Raw genomic sequence first — 16,870 nt, 5'->3', positions numbered from 1 at the left:
CATGTATAATTCATAATTGTTATTTTTATTAAATACAAACCTCTAGGTGGGTGTGAAAATCGTAATTCTTCCTTTCGAATAGCTTCCGAAAAAATACGTGTATCATGTGCAGTATCTTCTCATCCAGCCCAAACAAAGGTGAAACACATACAAAAATCACAAACATCCATAACATTCTGATTAGGAGCCCCTTTTTGACCAATACATAGTATTTGTTTTGATGGAGAAATTTTAACTGGCACATGGGTTAATACCGCTCATCATCACAAATTTTGCTTGGAACATCCCTAAACTCCATATCAATAGGATTAATAACGTCAATTGCCATTCTCGAAACGGCCATTAAAACATTAGTAAAATGTCTACTAATTGTTTATCCTGAATGTTGAAACCTTTCTTGAACTATTCTATTCTCAAACTCATGGCCTAAAGTATTCAAAAACATAGCAACCAACTCTTCAACAATTAATTTTCTAGTACCTCTTAAATGATATCTTTCCTTCAACTCTTCACACAAGTAAATGAATATATGTATTTCCATTCTGAAATTTTGTTTGCACCTATCAGGATTACCTTGTAAAATCTCCATAACCCACTTATAACCTGTTTGATAAGAGGTCCTACAAGGATCCTTTGCAATATATGACATATAATAGTTCTCAACAAATTCTACTGCTGCAGCTGCTAGAATAAAAGCATCATTTTCATTTTCATTTTCCTCTTCACCATAATCACTATCACTTGTATCATCTTGAGTGCTATAATCACTATTGTCCATTTCTGTAAGGAAAAAAAAAAATAAAGAAATAAACACAAAATAAATATATAAGCACCCATAAAAATAAGAAAAAGAGATAAAAAAAAAAAAAACAAAATAACATTCAAATAAATCCTTATAACTTTTCAAATAGTTCATAACAAAATAACATTAAAAATAACAACATTATTTCATGCTACGACGATTAATTTCTCTATTTCTCATTCGCTTAATAAAGTCAATCTGCAACCATGGCTCTTTAATAGTCACAAACATTTCTCTATGTGATCTCTTAAGAAATACCTCTGTTGCAAACTTAAGGATGTCAATGTCATTTTCTCTTTCAGCAATCCCCCGAACAACATCCATAACCTCTTCAATATTACATCCAGGTTTATCGTAGCTCTTAGATGTCACTGTATTCTTGCTTTCTATTACATCACAAATACGACTCAAATGTTGACTAACGATTTGAACTCCTCTATTTCTTTTCTTGCATTGAATCACAAGACCAAACTTCTTATTTCTTTTATCCCGCGTATCTAAATCAGCAGGAATATCATCAATGCCATGTGTATTGAGATTTTGTTCATCATCAAAAACATCTAAACCTTCTATAACATTGTCATCTTCATCAAGCATTACAGTTGCAACATCTATGCCACCATTAATATCATTAGGAACCAACCCTATGGATGGTGCCCAAGATCCCTCCCCAGTAGCAGTTATATCTCTAAACAATATTTTCACCTTCATAGCACAAGCCAAACCTGTCATGCGAAACTTGGTTGCTTCTGGAACTTCCTGTATTTAGGTATTTGTAAAAATCAATAATAAAACATTTTTTAAAATCATTTAAACAAAAACAAATAAGTACAAATATAATACTTGCAATTTTTTTCCCACCAATCATCGGGCGCATCAATTGTCTTTTTCACCGAATCCCATCCAAGGCTAGTTTCCTTACATATCAATCTCTTCCAAATGTTCCACTCTTTTTTCAAACTATCCTACTTGTTCTTTAGTTGTTTATAGCAATATTGCTTTCCAATTTTTTCATTAAATTTATCTATCACATTTTTCCATCATGTCCTATTGAAATGTGTTTCTGGGCGATTACCAGCATGAATCTCAGTAATACATATGTCAAGATAATCTTCTAGCATTTTTTCAGTCAAAACTACTTTCTTTATCTGAGTATCTGTAGTAGTAGTAGCAACGTTGCTTTGACATTTTTTACTCATGTTTTTCACACAATAAATAAGCTGATAAAATTATAAATAAAAAAGTATGTTAAACACTATTAACAATTATAAATTTGTTTAAAGTGATTGACTGATAAAATGCAAAAAATCATATTTGCATGAATAATATGCATGTCCATCCAACAAAAGGGCAACAACAAAAAAATAATAGAATCAAATTTCTACAACAGAAAAGGCATTAAATAATTCACGTGAATTAATTTTTTTTCTATGCCATTGTCATTCACCCGGTCATAAGATATATATATACATAATGAGTTGCTGTAGAACCAAGCTTTTGCAAAGGACAAATGTATGAATCAGTGGTGGGAGAGAGAAAAAGAGATTCTAAAAAAAAATTTGTTGTGATATATATATATATATATATATATGGAAAAATCCACTTTACCCCCCTGAAGTTTCAGGGGTTTTTCAATTTGAACTCCAAAGTTTAAAAAGTGGCAATGTACCCCCCCCAATGTTTCAAAAATTTTCAATTTAAACCTTCCATAATAATTTCCGTTAAATTTGGCGGAAATCTCTAAAATTACATAATTACCCTCAGGGTTTTTTTAAAAAAATTTCCGTCCAATTTAACGGAATCAGAACTAACGCTTAAATCGAAAAATTTTCAAAACATTATGCAGCATATCACTACCTTTTAAACTGTGACTAAATTTAAAACTCCCTAAACTGCAGAAGCTTTTATTTTCCTATATATATATATATATATATATATATATAATGAGCTGTGAACCAACTTTTGCAAAGGAGAAAGGCAACGTGATTATCACCTCACAACAGACGGCTCTGCGACGTGAGAGAGAGAAAGAAATTTTTTAATACACTTGCATTGTTTCCTAGCATTAGAAACAATGCATATATTCTAGAAACAATTCATAAAAGAAAAAAGAAAAAATTGTGAAATCCGTATCTACCCCCACGTCAACACACTGCCCAAAGCCATCTATCACGTTCCTAGCATCACAAACAATGAGTGTATTCTAGAAACAATTTGAAAAGAAAAAAGAAAAAAAAGTTAAAAGAAAAGCAATTAATCTGTATCTACCCGAGGTCAACACACTGCCCAAAACCAACCCCTTCATCTCTTCTTTATCTTCTTTTCCCTTCTATCTTCTCTATTTTTTTCTAATTATCTTCTCTGTAGGTCTCTCTTTTGTATTTTCTCTCTCTTTTTTCTAATTCTCTTCTCTGCAAACTGCAGGTCTTTCTCTTGTGTTTAGTTCTTTTATATATGTCAAGATTGGAACGAAAGAGATGAAAATAATCAAAAATCCAACAAACTCACTGGAACGAGATGAACATCTGCTTGTCTCTTTCCCTGTAGCGGCTCTCAACTGTGGCAGAATGATAAGTTTGGTTCAAAGTGATGTTTATATATGGCTATAGTTGTCATTACATGAAATTCGTAAGGTATTTTTGTCAATGTATATATTTCATTAAACACAAAACTGCGGCGCACCTTTCTTTTAGTAAGAGCGTTTGAGTAAAAGCCTCGTTTTCCAGCTTCGCCTCAAACGTGGTTTTGAGCGTTTGGAACCTCTAAAGCTCTTTGGAAATATTTTATCAAACGACTCGATTTTTTCTGAAACGGGCTTTTGAGGCATCATAAGCGCTTGTTGGGTCTGGAACCACAGACCCAAACACGCTCTTAGTAATTTCAACATAGTATCAGAGCCACTTTCTTGTAGCCTTTAATAAACGTCATTAATGTTTTCTTCTCTCCAACAATCTCATTGTATCACTACCTCGAAGTGCCACGCTCCTCTATGCGCCACCATCGATCATCATGCCCCGCCTCTGGCCACCATGCTTCGCCCAAAGCTTCTGCTGGTTCTGCCACAAGCCACCAGATTCCACCAGTCACTTCGGTAGTCACGCCATCCACCATATATTCTGCCGCTAGTTCCAAACCCACCGGAATTAGCCCAAAAAGACCACTAACGCCCTGTCACGCGCCACCCACAATCTCTCCTCGTTCAGCCAATTGCATCGAGACTCACGCCATTGGACAGATCTACTAGCGATTGTCCTAGATTTGCCCAAAAATCTGCCATACAAGGGCCCACGCTCCGTCACTCGCCATCTGGAGTTTCTACCAAAACACCACGCACTCCACGCCACTGCCGGCCTACATGTGCCATCCCATTAAGCTGTTTTCAGAGAAGGAGACCAGATTCAGGATCGGAGGATGCCGATCTACACAACCCCGTCAGAATCAGCCCAAACCATCCAAAGACGCGCCTTCACACGCTACTTATATTAGTGGATCTCCTTTTCACGCGACCACGATTCCGCAAGTGCCTCCACCGGTCAAATCTTGGCAAGTAGGCCCCGCCACCATCTACCGGTCACGTCAGCCATACGGTGTCGGTTATCTCCATATTCGGTAGTTCAAGTCCCCGCTATGTACAGTGAATCTGCAGCAATGCTCACAAGCTCTCCAGTGCACACGCCCACACCAGATCATACCTGCAAAACTAGGTTTACAGTCCTATAGTGTAGCTGACCACACCAAATCCAGATCCGTGAAAAAAAGAAAAAAAACCCATAGTTGGCCCTGGCCCATTGTCGGCCCTTTTGAAGTTTGGCTCATTTTTAGCCCATTTTGGGTTTTGGCCAGTAGTTGGCCCCTTTTGAAGGTTGACTCATTGTCAACCCCTTTTGGAGTTTGGCCCATTGTCAACCCTTTTGAATCTGAATTCCCTAGCCGCCATCTGCCGTCATCGCTGGCTACCCGCCAGCCTCTATCTCCTTCGGTAGTTGTTGTAACGCCCCGATATTTTACTAGCAAATATCGAAGTCGTGACGCTGCAACTTTAGAAAATACAATCTTACAGCGGAATATGTATATTTTTTTCTTTTTCTATGACTTAGGAATAACTTACACAACACAGTTGAGCTGACTGAAATACCTCGAGGTGATATATTTTTAAATAAAATAGAAACATGGTTTTCATTACAACATATGTACACACTAGGTGTACCAAGTATATGCCACAGACGGCACCTAAATTAACATAGTAATATCTATTAAGTTTACACACATCATCATACATAATAAAAGCGATTAACATAAATGAGACTTGCTCCATAGAGTAAGCATAAATCCTGCAGCAGATGGTCTATCAACCATCAAAACCAGTAAAAGGACCATCGTCCTCACTTTCTATCCTTGCATCAAGATCTATGTAAAGATGACGTTATCATATTTACATAGGCAAACAAGTGAGTAATCTATTTTCCTAGATATAAAGACTAAAAAGACTAGTTTGAACAAATAAGATTAAAGACTAAAATATATAATAATGAATGAGTTGTGAATGCAGCGTAATGACAGATTAGTTTGTATCTTATGATAATCTTTCTTCAGACCTCTTGTCATGAGCTCTCAGCTCGCTTACGTCCGTTATGTCCCTCACACTTTAGAGGTTTACCTGTTTGGTGCTGGCAACTACACCGCCCCAGCTTAGTTATATATTAGGCTTGTTGGACGGTTATATACCTCATCCATTGAGATACTGACAGTTCCTCGCGGCAATCCACCCAGCTTGTTCTTAAGGTGGCTATCTTATCAGCCAATTTTATTAGACACATTATGAAGCAGTTATATTGCAAAATTATATTCATAAGACAAAATAAGAATTCATATAACAATAAAACAAAGCTAGTACTCAGTAAGTATATCCATACTTACTCTCCTTAGTGTAGTATTCCGCTCCACTTCTGCATATAATACATACATACAAACAATACTTAGTTCATTCTCCAACAATATCATTGTTTAAAGACCCTCATCTTTTATATTTATTTATTATCCGTCACTTCATCTTTACTTACTCATTTTATTATATTAATCTAAGATAGTTACTTATAACTAGCTTTATGCCTGAATTCATTTTTGGTGACGAGGCTAATGGCCAATATCACTAAATACAAACAAGTATTATAAATAATATATATAAAACATGACTCATATTTTGGAGATGAGACCAATGGTCCGTACCTACCAAAGTATGAATCAAAATTTAAATGACAATAAAAGAAATGACTGAATGTAAATACTGAATTCATATTTTGGGGATGACCGCCAAAAATATGAATTAAAATTTAAATGACATAAAAGAAATAACTGAATGTAAATAATGCATATTTCGGGGATGAGATCAAATTGTCCTTACCGCCAGAAATATGAACAGAAATTTAAATGACATAAAAGAAATAACTGAATGTAAAGAATGCATATTTCGGGGATGAGATCAAATGGTCCTTACCGCCAGAAATATGAACAGAAATTTAAATGACATAAAAGAAATGACTGAAGGTAAATACTGTAAAGTAAATAATATATAGATAATATTATAAGTCCTTAATTGATTTTGTCCACTAACTCTTTATTATTAATTCACTTGTATCCATTACTTTATTTTACATTATACACTTATTGGGTCTTTAAACAATTAAATGAGAACAAGTGATAAAAGCAATAAATCATGATATTTATACAAGAAACACTTACCCAAAAATCCTTAGAAGTAAAACTCCACCAAATCTTCTCTAGGTAGCTAGTTTAGAAAAACATTTGAATACTACAAGAAAGATTTTAGGCTATATGGTTTTTGACTAGAACTAGAAATAAAATGAAAGGAGGAGCAAACAATTTTACTTGTTCTAAGATTGTAAAAACTTAAGTGAAAGTGAATTTAGCTAAAGCTATATTTATAAGAGAATGAATGGTTAGGATTTATTTTTACACATTTGATCTAAGGGTTGAGATGTATTTAACCAAAAGAATGAACCTAGTCCATATTTCATGCTCTATACCAATTAGAATTTTCGTCCAAAATGAGGGCAGTGTATCCCGATCCATTTTTCAATGTCCAAACGTACTCCGATTGACATGAAATTTTGAGAGTAGATAGAGGACTCCGAGACAAACATTTTATATTTTTAGTTCGACTTCATCCGAGTTCGTTTGAGTCTATTTTTGGCCTATACAAAGTTTCCAATTCAACTTAGGCTTTAACTATTTGCATTCCCACTTGGCCACTTGCTTATTAAATCATTATAATCATGATATTTACTATAATCATCATTACTAGAAGACTTTAAGCTTTCAACAAAGGTGGCTAGCCTTGGTATCTTTCTTTAGCAGTTTTAATCTCATTTAGACAGTATGAAAATTAAGACACTGCTTTTTAGGCTAAAAAACTGAAAAGCTTCAAATTAATTTATGACTTCGCTAAACACCAATATAAATAATTTATTCACTAGATTGGGTTTGATTATGCCCATAAACATATTAGTGAAGCTAAATTTTTAGAATTGAAGTAATATACATAAGAGGTCAAAAATCAATGTAATATACCTTTAACACTAAATAGTTATTTAATATCATTAATCCACATATCATTGTTCTAATTTATCGATTATATTTTTAATCTATTTAATATTATTTAAATAAGAGTTTTAAAATCTAGGTCGTTACAGTTGTCACCATCTACAACCTGTTCACGACCTCTGCCACTGCCGTCATCTGATTTCAAACTCAAGGTTCTAGAATATTGCACTTTGAGTTTGGGGGATGTTAGAATATATGAAAAATATAATATTTTTCGTATATTCCATAATTACATTGATATCAAATATTCTCTATTTATGGGCTCATTGTAATCAAATCAAGGAGATTTAATTATTATACTTGTATTTAGACACTACCCTATAAATATGGACCGTTATATTGTAGATAAATGAAGTTAATGAGCACAATGTAGCCTTTAGGGATATTCCGAGTGGTGGACGTAGGTGTCTAATACCGAACCACCTGTAAGTTCTTTGTGTTCTTTCTCTTTCTTACTTCTGCTATAATTTCTGCATCATCATTATTTTAACATGGTATCAAAGCCAAATGTCCTAGAATCGAATCTTGACTCCATCAATTCACCCTCATTTAAATAAAATATTCCACATGTTGGGCTTCATCGATTAGAAGAGTGTTTAAGCTCACATATGAGAGAGAGTGTTAAAGTAATGATTAAGTGATTAAATTTATCTCTTCCTATAAGCTTAAGCTTTTGAGATAACTGATAATTTAAGAGGCACATTAGTTCAATAGTTTGGAAAAAAAAAAAATACTTAGTCCTTTTAAAATTCTTAAGATATTGTACCAATTAAATTTCTTCAAATTTCACTCATTATTTTTAGGGATAAATGCAAAATTGGTTCTTGTGGTTGGTTTAAATTACAAATCACTCTCTGTGGTATAAAAAAAAAAAGATTATGGGTTCTCAGGGTAGGCCAAAATGACAGTTTAATCCCTAAAATCAATTTATGTTAAGTAACTTAATAGAATCTGTTATTGTGTCATATCATACTACTACACTAAATTAATCTAATATCTTCTATTTCCAACATTTTACTCCGTGCGTAACCCTCTCTCATTTTCATCTTCTTCGTGACGATTTGGGAGCATTTTGTGAGAATTTGATAGTCGCATTTTGTGAAGTGGCTAAGGAAGATGAAAATGAGAAAAGATTACGTACGGAGTAAAATTTTGGAGATATAAGAGATTATGTTAATTTACTGTAACAGTATAACGTGGAGTGAGGGTTGACATGTAATCTTAGCTGACAACGTAAAATGATGCAAAAAATCCTAATTGCCATTTTTTTAAAGTCAGAAATTAATAATAACACGTGTCACATTTTTATTGGGTATGATGTTGCAAAGTGATAGATTTTGTTAATTTACGTAACGAAAATTGATTTCAATGAGTAAACTGTTATTTTGGCATACCTTGAGAACGTATAAATTATTTTTTATATCACAGAGAGTGATTTGTAATTTAGACCAACTACAAGGACTTATAAATTATTTTTTATACCACATGGAGTGATTTGTAATTTAGGCAACCATAAGGACCAATTTTGCATTTATCCCTTATTTTTAAAGTAAATAGCAGAGTACATCAATATTTATCACTGAAAAATCTTATGGTTTCTCTAGGTGTTATCCTTATCTTACATGAATATTATTTTTTTTAAAAAAAATATGAGAGACCCAGTAGGGTAAATTTTTTTTCTAATTTTTTAGAAAAACAATATCCACATAGAATCAAGAAAACAATTTGAGCTAACATATAATTTTCTCATTTATCATTCCATTAGTTATCATAGTTATTATTTATTATCTTGTTATTTTACCATAGATGGTGATAAATATGATAAATAATAAAGCGATAAATGCTAATATGTTTAAAATTTAAAGAATTTACTATCTGAATAGTGTCATGCTAGTGATATATATTCAAAAATTGTAAATATGTTGTTATACTTTTGTCCATTTTTGGACAGAGTATATGGAAGTAATATTTGGTCGAGCTCCTAATCTTAGGAGCAACCCCAACAAAGTTAGGTTCTTTATCTCATGGAGAGAAATTTCTTGTAAATTGGAGGAAATATCCTTCAACCTATTTAAAATAGTGCCAAGTGTCTATAAACATTTAAAATGTACATTAAATTCTTAAGGCCACTAATAGTAGTTTACTGGATCGGAATCCTCAGCAATAGCTGAGGAATTGCCCATCAATTTTTTTTTGAAATCCTAGACGTTGAATCTCATATAATGGTCTACAAGCTGCCACCTGTCCCACTAATTAAAAAAATAATATTTTATTATTTAAATTGTAAAAATAAAATATAAAACAAACTAAAAATAATAATAATAAAATATGGGGTGGACACGTGGCAGCTTGTAGAGCCTTAGATGAGATTTAATGGCTAGGATTTCAAAAAAAATTGGTGGGCAATTTCCCAGCAAGAGGGGATCCCAATACAGTTTACTAGCTTAGACTAAACGTTTTAAATGTTTAAATTCTTAAGGTCATTTATAGCAGTTTACTAGAATGCTTATAGACACTTGACACTTGACACTATTTTAAATGGGTTGGAAGATATTTACTCCAGATCAGTTTGGAGGAAATTTTTGTCTTTATCTCATTAGGTTCCAGGCATTCTAATTTAATAGAATAACTAATTTAATTACTTTTCTAAAATAGGAGTTCTATGTAATATGACATGGTTGACCTAATTAAATTAGAAAATTATCGTCCAAAATGAATTTTGTCACATATTAGGTTTTTGGAGTTCCAACTCCCATTACCATCAAGGAAATATCATCAACGCTAAAACCCTTCCAAATTTGAAATAACTGTCGATAATTGGAAACCTTTCATCCAAACACGTTAAAATGATGTTTGAGGTTTTATGGAGGTAAACTCATAAATCTATCCTTATTCATAACTTTCCTAAATTGTGAATCTTAAACATCATATTCTAACCTTGCTGGAATTCTCACATTACACGTATAAGTCTTGTGAAAAAATCACAACAAATTTCTTTAGGAAATTATCAAAACCAAAAAAATATATATATATTTTTGAGGAAAATGAGATCCCAAAAATATTAGGTCAAGGATTTTGGATCCATAATTTTAGGGTTCATGAATTAGGATTAGGATTAGGATTAGCAGTAGCATAGCCATAAATTTACTATTATAGGGTCAAATTAAAAGTATAATAAACACAATTTAAAATAAATAAAAAAATAAATATTTTTCAATTTCAACCGTTAGGTTTCCACAACTAAAGTTTTAGAATGATATTATTTAGTAACCCTAAGATTTTCGTCATTCAAATTCAATAGTTTATTACTTTTTGAAATGTCAACTTATTTTCTTTTGGATAGACATACAGTGGGAAAAACGTTAATCACATTTGCGCTATCACTCCAAAATGACTAGTCAACTTGGACCTTCCCTAGAATTTATTATAAAGCTTAGTTTTACTTAGTAACTAGGCAATGTGAGACTTAACACCCATAACTATCTTTATAAACCACCCACTTTATGTGGGTTTCTTCTCATCTTTCCAATATGGAATCGGAGTATTACAAACTCTCCCTCTTAAATTTCTGACGTCTTCATTAGGGGCATGTCATGCAGTGCTCCAGTACCACATCTCAAGGGTTGACTGGCTTTGGATAACATCTCTATTTGTAGGCTTGACCTAGGTTGTACTGTGTTACCAAAATTTATCTTTACAGTACCATCAAGGTATTGTTAGATATAATCAAGGTTAACTAAGTTGTTTTGGATATTGGTAGGGTGACTCTCCATTTGTTAATAACCAATTTGTGGGCATTAAAATAGGTTATAAATTCAAATATGGACAAGTAGTATAAGAGGAATTAGTCTATTATAATTTTCATTATGAGTAGGTATTCAACAAATCCAATAAAATTTCTGCAAATGTGACCAATGGGCCAGGCCCAACCTTGCCCATAATTGGGTTTTACTGAGGAAATTAGGCCCTAAGAAAAGAACCAGTTTGACTAAAAATATTCCACTAAAACATCAAGATTCCTGTCATACCAAGAGAGAGAGAGATAGATACCTTCTGAGTTTGACTTAGAATTTCATTGGTTCCAAATTTCCAAGCCTCTCTTATTGGTATTGGATTTGGAACCAACATGAGAGAGCAATAGATATTGCAGTCGGCTCCCTCACTTTCTTGATGGCTACGTCTCAATCGCAGTGTCCACCTTTGGGATTCTCAGGCAACTACTATCATCTCTCTCAAGGTGGCTGCGTCAGACAGAGCAGTTTCTTTGATGGGAAGCCAGTGCTTAATCAAGCTGTTGGCTACTCTGTTATCCTTGGCTTTGGTGCCTTCTTCACTGTTTTCACATCTTTCCTGGTGGGTATGCCTTATCTTTTCATAATTGTCTTTTTCTTTTTTTCTTTTCTCCCTCATACTCAGTATATATGTTTGGTTGACTATACAGTAATTTCTGTATTTGCCTAAATATATTTAACATTACTGTTTTCATCTTGGTGCTGTAGTCTTTGTTGAAAGAGAGAGAAAAAAAAAAGAAAAAACTTGTTGGGCTAAGAAAATGTTTATATCAGACGTCTTACTTGGGCTCTCCAAGATTTAGATAATAACCCACCATCTCCACTGCCTAAAAATTAGCAACAAATCCCATGTATATGAACAACCAATCTCCACTAATCAGCTATAGTCAGTAAACAGATCCCTCCATGGAATGTAGCAGCTAACAACCACTTTGAATAAGTCAAAAACACTAAGCGTAAATCTGCATCATGAAAAACTAAGCGTAAATCTATACATGTTTGAATTAAGTTCTCTATAGGTGCTACAAAGCTCCATTGCAACTTCACTCACCTCCATTGAATTGTCACTCTTTTTACAATGTCCCTCTTAAAATTCAAAATTTCTCAATTTAGTATATTAAACTTTTTCTCCCGTTCGTTAAAATTTTCCGTTAAATCCTAACAAAATTTCCAAAATACCTCCCCATTTTTTTTTTTTTTAAAAAAAATTTTTTTTTGCTAAGATTGAGGCATGAGTATTTTTGCAAATACCGTTAACTTGGGACCAACGTCTTAATCTTTGCAATTTTTTTCTTTCTTTTTTCCTAAAACAAATGAGGGTATTTTGGAAAATTTGTTGGGATTTAACGAAAAATTCTAATGGAAGGGACATTGAATAAAATTCAAAGTTCGATTCATTAAATGGAGAGAAATTGAATTTTAGGGGGCATTGCAAAAATGATAACAATTCAGAGGGTTAAGTAAAGTTTCTTCTAATTATTATTAAGCCAATTTTTTTTCTTTGTTTCTAGATGCTTTATGTAATATTTTCGTTTGGATTTTATTTAGCTTCCGCTTGTTTCGACATAAAACGTTTTCTGATAGTAAAACGTTTTCCGTTGAAAACATTTTTCAGGAAAACTACTGGATATGTTTGCTAATAATTTTGAAAGATATTTTGAGTTGAAAAAGTTTTTCATGCGATGGAAAGTTGTGAACTATATATGTTCATTTTTTAATGATACTAGTATGAATAATCATCTCTTTTTGAAGTCTAGTCCACCGGTTAACTTCCTTTTTTTTTTTTGTTTTTCCCCTGCATAAGGCAAGTATTATATCATGCCACGAGAATTTGTGTGTCCCATTTGCCTATCAAGAATTTCAGGAAAGGCCTGGTAGGAGACTTAATTTTGAGGATTTTACTCCAAAATCCACTGGTTCCCTAACATCTTTGGTTATACTTCAGAAATTGTTCTTTAAATCAGTCCCTAAACACTTCTGGCTTAAACTTTTAATGAATTGTTTGCTCCAAATGCCAAGGTTATTGAAGGGGTTACCCTTGCAGAATTCCAAGAATAAGTTATTGTCTGTAACCAACCATTTTCTTTTAATGTCCTTTCTTTTTGTTATTGGCTATAACAAAAACATTCCAAGAACAAGGTGGAACTGTTTCTCGTTTCTTTTTGTTTTTATAGAGAAAACCAAATTTGATTCAAGGACATTGCAGTTTGCCCTTTAATGAAACATAGTCTGTCCACTTTATGTTTGTTTTTTTGATGCTGTCAAAGATATAGACGAAATATAGAAGCCTATGATTATTCTCTGTCACCATTTGTTTGAAAATTCATCACGCTTGAAAACTACAATTATTATTACCACTCAGTTTTTGGTTAATTTATTGTTTCTGACCATAAACTTACTTGTGGGATCAGGTATGGCTGGAGAAGCGTTATGTTGGGTCTCGCCATACATCCGAATGGTTCAACACTGCAGGGAGAAACGTCAAGACTGGACTTATTGCTAGTGTGGTTGTATCTCAGGTAATTTCCACATTCTTAGCACATTTAGATGGACCTGATATTTCTATTGACATAAAATTTTAATGGGGGAATTTGTAAAGTGGACATGGGCTGCTACAATCTTGCAAAGTTCCAATGTTGCTTGGGAATATGGTGTTAGTGGGCCTTTCTGGTATGCTAGTGGGGCTACCATCCAGGTATCTTCAATGAAAATTTGCCTCCCTTCAACTGTTGAAATTCTATAAATTCTTCTCATCATTAGAAATTCTATAATAGTAATTGATTTTAATATTGTTTTTGACCAGGTACTCTTGTTTGGTATAATTGCTATAGAGATCAAAAGAAAGGCTCCTTATGCTCATACTGTTTGTGAAATAGTAAAAGCTCGGTAAGTTGTATACTGTTTGCTAAATACTTTTCTGCTAGATCTTTTGCCTCTAACTTAATGAAAATCTTCATCTAATGCCAGTTGGGGGACTGTGGCGCACGTTGTCTTCCTTGCCTTCTGCTTTTTGACAAATATTATTGTAACAGCAATGTTGCTCCTTGGTGGATCTGCTGTTGTAAATGCACTGACTGGAGTGAACATTTATGCTGCTAGCTTTCTGATACCACTTGGAGTTATTTTGTACACACTAGCTGGAGGACTAAAAGCAACCTTCTTGGCTAGCTATATACATTCTGTTATAGGTAATTTACTCGATTATTGTCTTAAAATTTTCTATGTAATGTTTGATTTATATTCTGGTTTTAACCTGAGATTTGTTTTGTTTACTTTTGGCTTCAGTACATATTGTTTTAGTCATCTTTGTCTACTTGGTTTACACGGCAAGCAGTAAGCTTGGTAGCCCTAGTGTTGTATACAATCATCTGGTTGAGGTAGCAAGCAAATCAAGAATATGTGAGGAGCCACTTTCCCATGATGGGCAATCTTGTGGCCCAGTTAGTGGGAATTACAAAGGGTCTTACTTGACAATGTTGAGTTCCGGCGGGCTTGTTTTTGGGATTATCAACATTGTTGGCAACTTTGGCACTGTGTTTGTTGACAATGTAAGCCCATTTCCCTCGTATTTTTCCATTTTAGAATTAGCCTCATATACTAACACTTTTCAAATAATAAAATTCTAGGGATATTGGGTGAGTGCCATTGCTGCAAGACCTTCATCAACTCATAAGGGCTACTTGTTGGGTGGGTTAGTATGGTTTGCAGTGCCATTCTCTTTGGCAACATCACTGGGTTTGGGAGCACTCGCCCTCGATTTGCCGATTACAGCAAGTGAGGCAAGCCATGGACTTGTTCCTCCTGCTACTGCTATAGCTTTGATGGGGAAAGCAGGATCTGTTCTTCTTCTTACTATGCTTTTCATGTAAGTACTTACAGGAGACCTGGAAGGGTCAGTTAAATCAATTTTCATTTTGGTTTTCAATATTCTAAAAGATTGGCTGATGTGAAATACTATAAGGTTTGCATTTTGTTTTCATCTTAATGGTTTTTCCTACACTTGAATGCCTAATATTCTCCAAACTCCAAGTTCTCTAAATCCTATATATTTAACCTTTGATTATGTTTATATTGATCAGGGCAGTGACATCTGCTGGCTCATCTGAGTTGATTGCAGTATCCTCATTATGCACATATGATATCTATCGTACTTACATAAATCCAGAGGCAAGTGGGAAGCAAATCCTTAGAGTGTCAAGGGGTGTTGTCCTTATCTTTGGATGCTTTATGGGGATGTTAGCAGTAATACTCAACAAAGCTGGGATTTCCTTGGGCTGGATGTATCTAGCCATGGGAGTGCTCATTGGTTCAGCAGTTATGCCAATTGCTTTTATGCTTCTGTGGAGAAAAGCAAATGCAATTGGTGCCATCCTTGGTGCCACCAGTGGTTGTGTTCTTGGAATAATCACTTGGTTGTCGGTAACAAAATCCGAGTATGGCCGGGTAAATCTTGATACAACTGGGCGAAATGCACCGATGCTTGCCGGAAACCTTGTCTCTCTACTTACCGGAGGAGCTGTTCATGCTATTTGTAGCATTTTGTGGCCTCAAAACTATGACTGGGGTACCACTAGGCAGATCACAGTGGTTGAGAAGGAAAAGAGTGAGCAGCCAGCAGAAGAGTTTAATGAGCAAAAACTGATGAGAGCTAAAGCATGGATAGTAAAATGGGGTGTTGGTTTTACTGTTCTGATTGTCATATTGTGGCCTCTTCTCTCTCTTCCAGCAGGTAAATTCTATTACTAGGTAGCTGCATGAATAAGTCCATGCTATTGTAGTCTTCCAAACATAATTGTCCTTTCAGTGAAGAACCTCATTGATATATGACAGGGGAATGATATTTAGTAGGCTGGAACGTGACAGTTGATTTTTCGTTTTACTTATCGTAGTTGTTTGGCAGTCGTATAAGAGTTTATTAAATAGCACTACTCTATATGTTAATGAAAGATCCATTGTCCCGACTATAATTCGGTAGCTTAATTTTGTATGATGCAGGAGTATTCAGTAAGGGGTACTTCACATTCTGGGCAGTGATTGCTATGGCATGGGGCACCATTGGATCTGCTGTAATTATTGTTTTACCACTAATAGAAAGCTGGGGAACCATCCAAAGCGTTGTTTTGGCCATGTTTACAAATGACAAGCTCATGGAAAAGGTGGAGGAGATGAATCTCAAGCTGCACACAATCATGTTGGCTATTCCTGAAGCAGAGAAAATTTACCAACTTGAGAAAGAGAAGGCCAAGAGGAAAGAAGCATCCGAGTAATAAGTTCAAATCTACATATGTCTAAGCTCGGCTAGTTTCTTTTAGCTTGAATGAATCTTTTAGACTGCAATTTGGAATAGGATTCTCTCCATTTCATAGTCAAGATTTAAAGTTGGTGCATCTAATGGTAATCATCCCTTTTGAATCTTTTACGAGGATTTCGTAATAAATATGGTCTTTCATGTGAAAATACTAGTTCTCCAAGTGGATTTGGCTTAGGTCCTGTATAAATAAAAATAAAAAAAATAAAAAAAACTATAATTTTTTCAACGGTCTGGATTTAATTTGTAAGCTGGCTTCAAACATGTGGGTATCAATGTGTTTTCTGGCGTACGATGTCCATCAATAAAATGAAATTAAGATTGCGCACTTCAAACATATGGTGAAGT

At 34.1% G+C, this 16,870-nt stretch overlaps 2 protein-coding genes across 2 annotated transcripts; one reads left to right on the top strand and one right to left on the bottom strand.

Annotated features, from left to right (window-relative positions):
- Positions 1–943: 943 nt before the first annotated feature.
- Positions 944–3,913, bottom strand: LOC132162907 (uncharacterized). The gene is made up of 3 exons (XM_059573121.1): positions 3,771–3,913; positions 2,940–2,979; positions 944–1,561 (listed from the first exon to the last, which is right to left on the bottom strand). Exons 1-3 carry the CDS (start codon positions 3,911–3,913, stop codon positions 944–946), a joined length of 801 nt encoding a protein of 266 aa, XP_059429104.1.
- A 7,457-nt stretch (positions 3,914–11,370) lies between these two features.
- LOC132164630 (urea-proton symporter DUR3-like) lies at positions 11,371–16,631 on the top strand. The gene is made up of 9 exons (XM_059575170.1): positions 11,371–11,776; positions 13,626–13,733; positions 13,814–13,909; positions 14,018–14,100; positions 14,182–14,402; positions 14,500–14,762; positions 14,841–15,079; positions 15,294–15,943; positions 16,210–16,631. The coding sequence occupies exons 1-9, from the start codon at positions 11,594–11,596 to the stop codon at positions 16,479–16,481; spliced, it is 2,115 nt and encodes a 704-aa protein (XP_059431153.1). The 5' UTR covers positions 11,371–11,593; the 3' UTR covers positions 16,482–16,631.
- The last annotated feature ends 239 nt before the right edge of the window (positions 16,632–16,870 follow it).

This window comes from Corylus avellana, chromosome ca10, assembly GCF_901000735.1.
Source record: "Corylus avellana chromosome ca10, CavTom2PMs-1.0".
NCBI classification, from domain to species: domain Eukaryota; kingdom Viridiplantae; phylum Streptophyta; class Magnoliopsida; order Fagales; family Betulaceae; genus Corylus; species Corylus avellana.
Note: the sequence above shows the minus strand (reverse complement) of the source record. Positions and strands in the feature narration are given on the sequence as shown.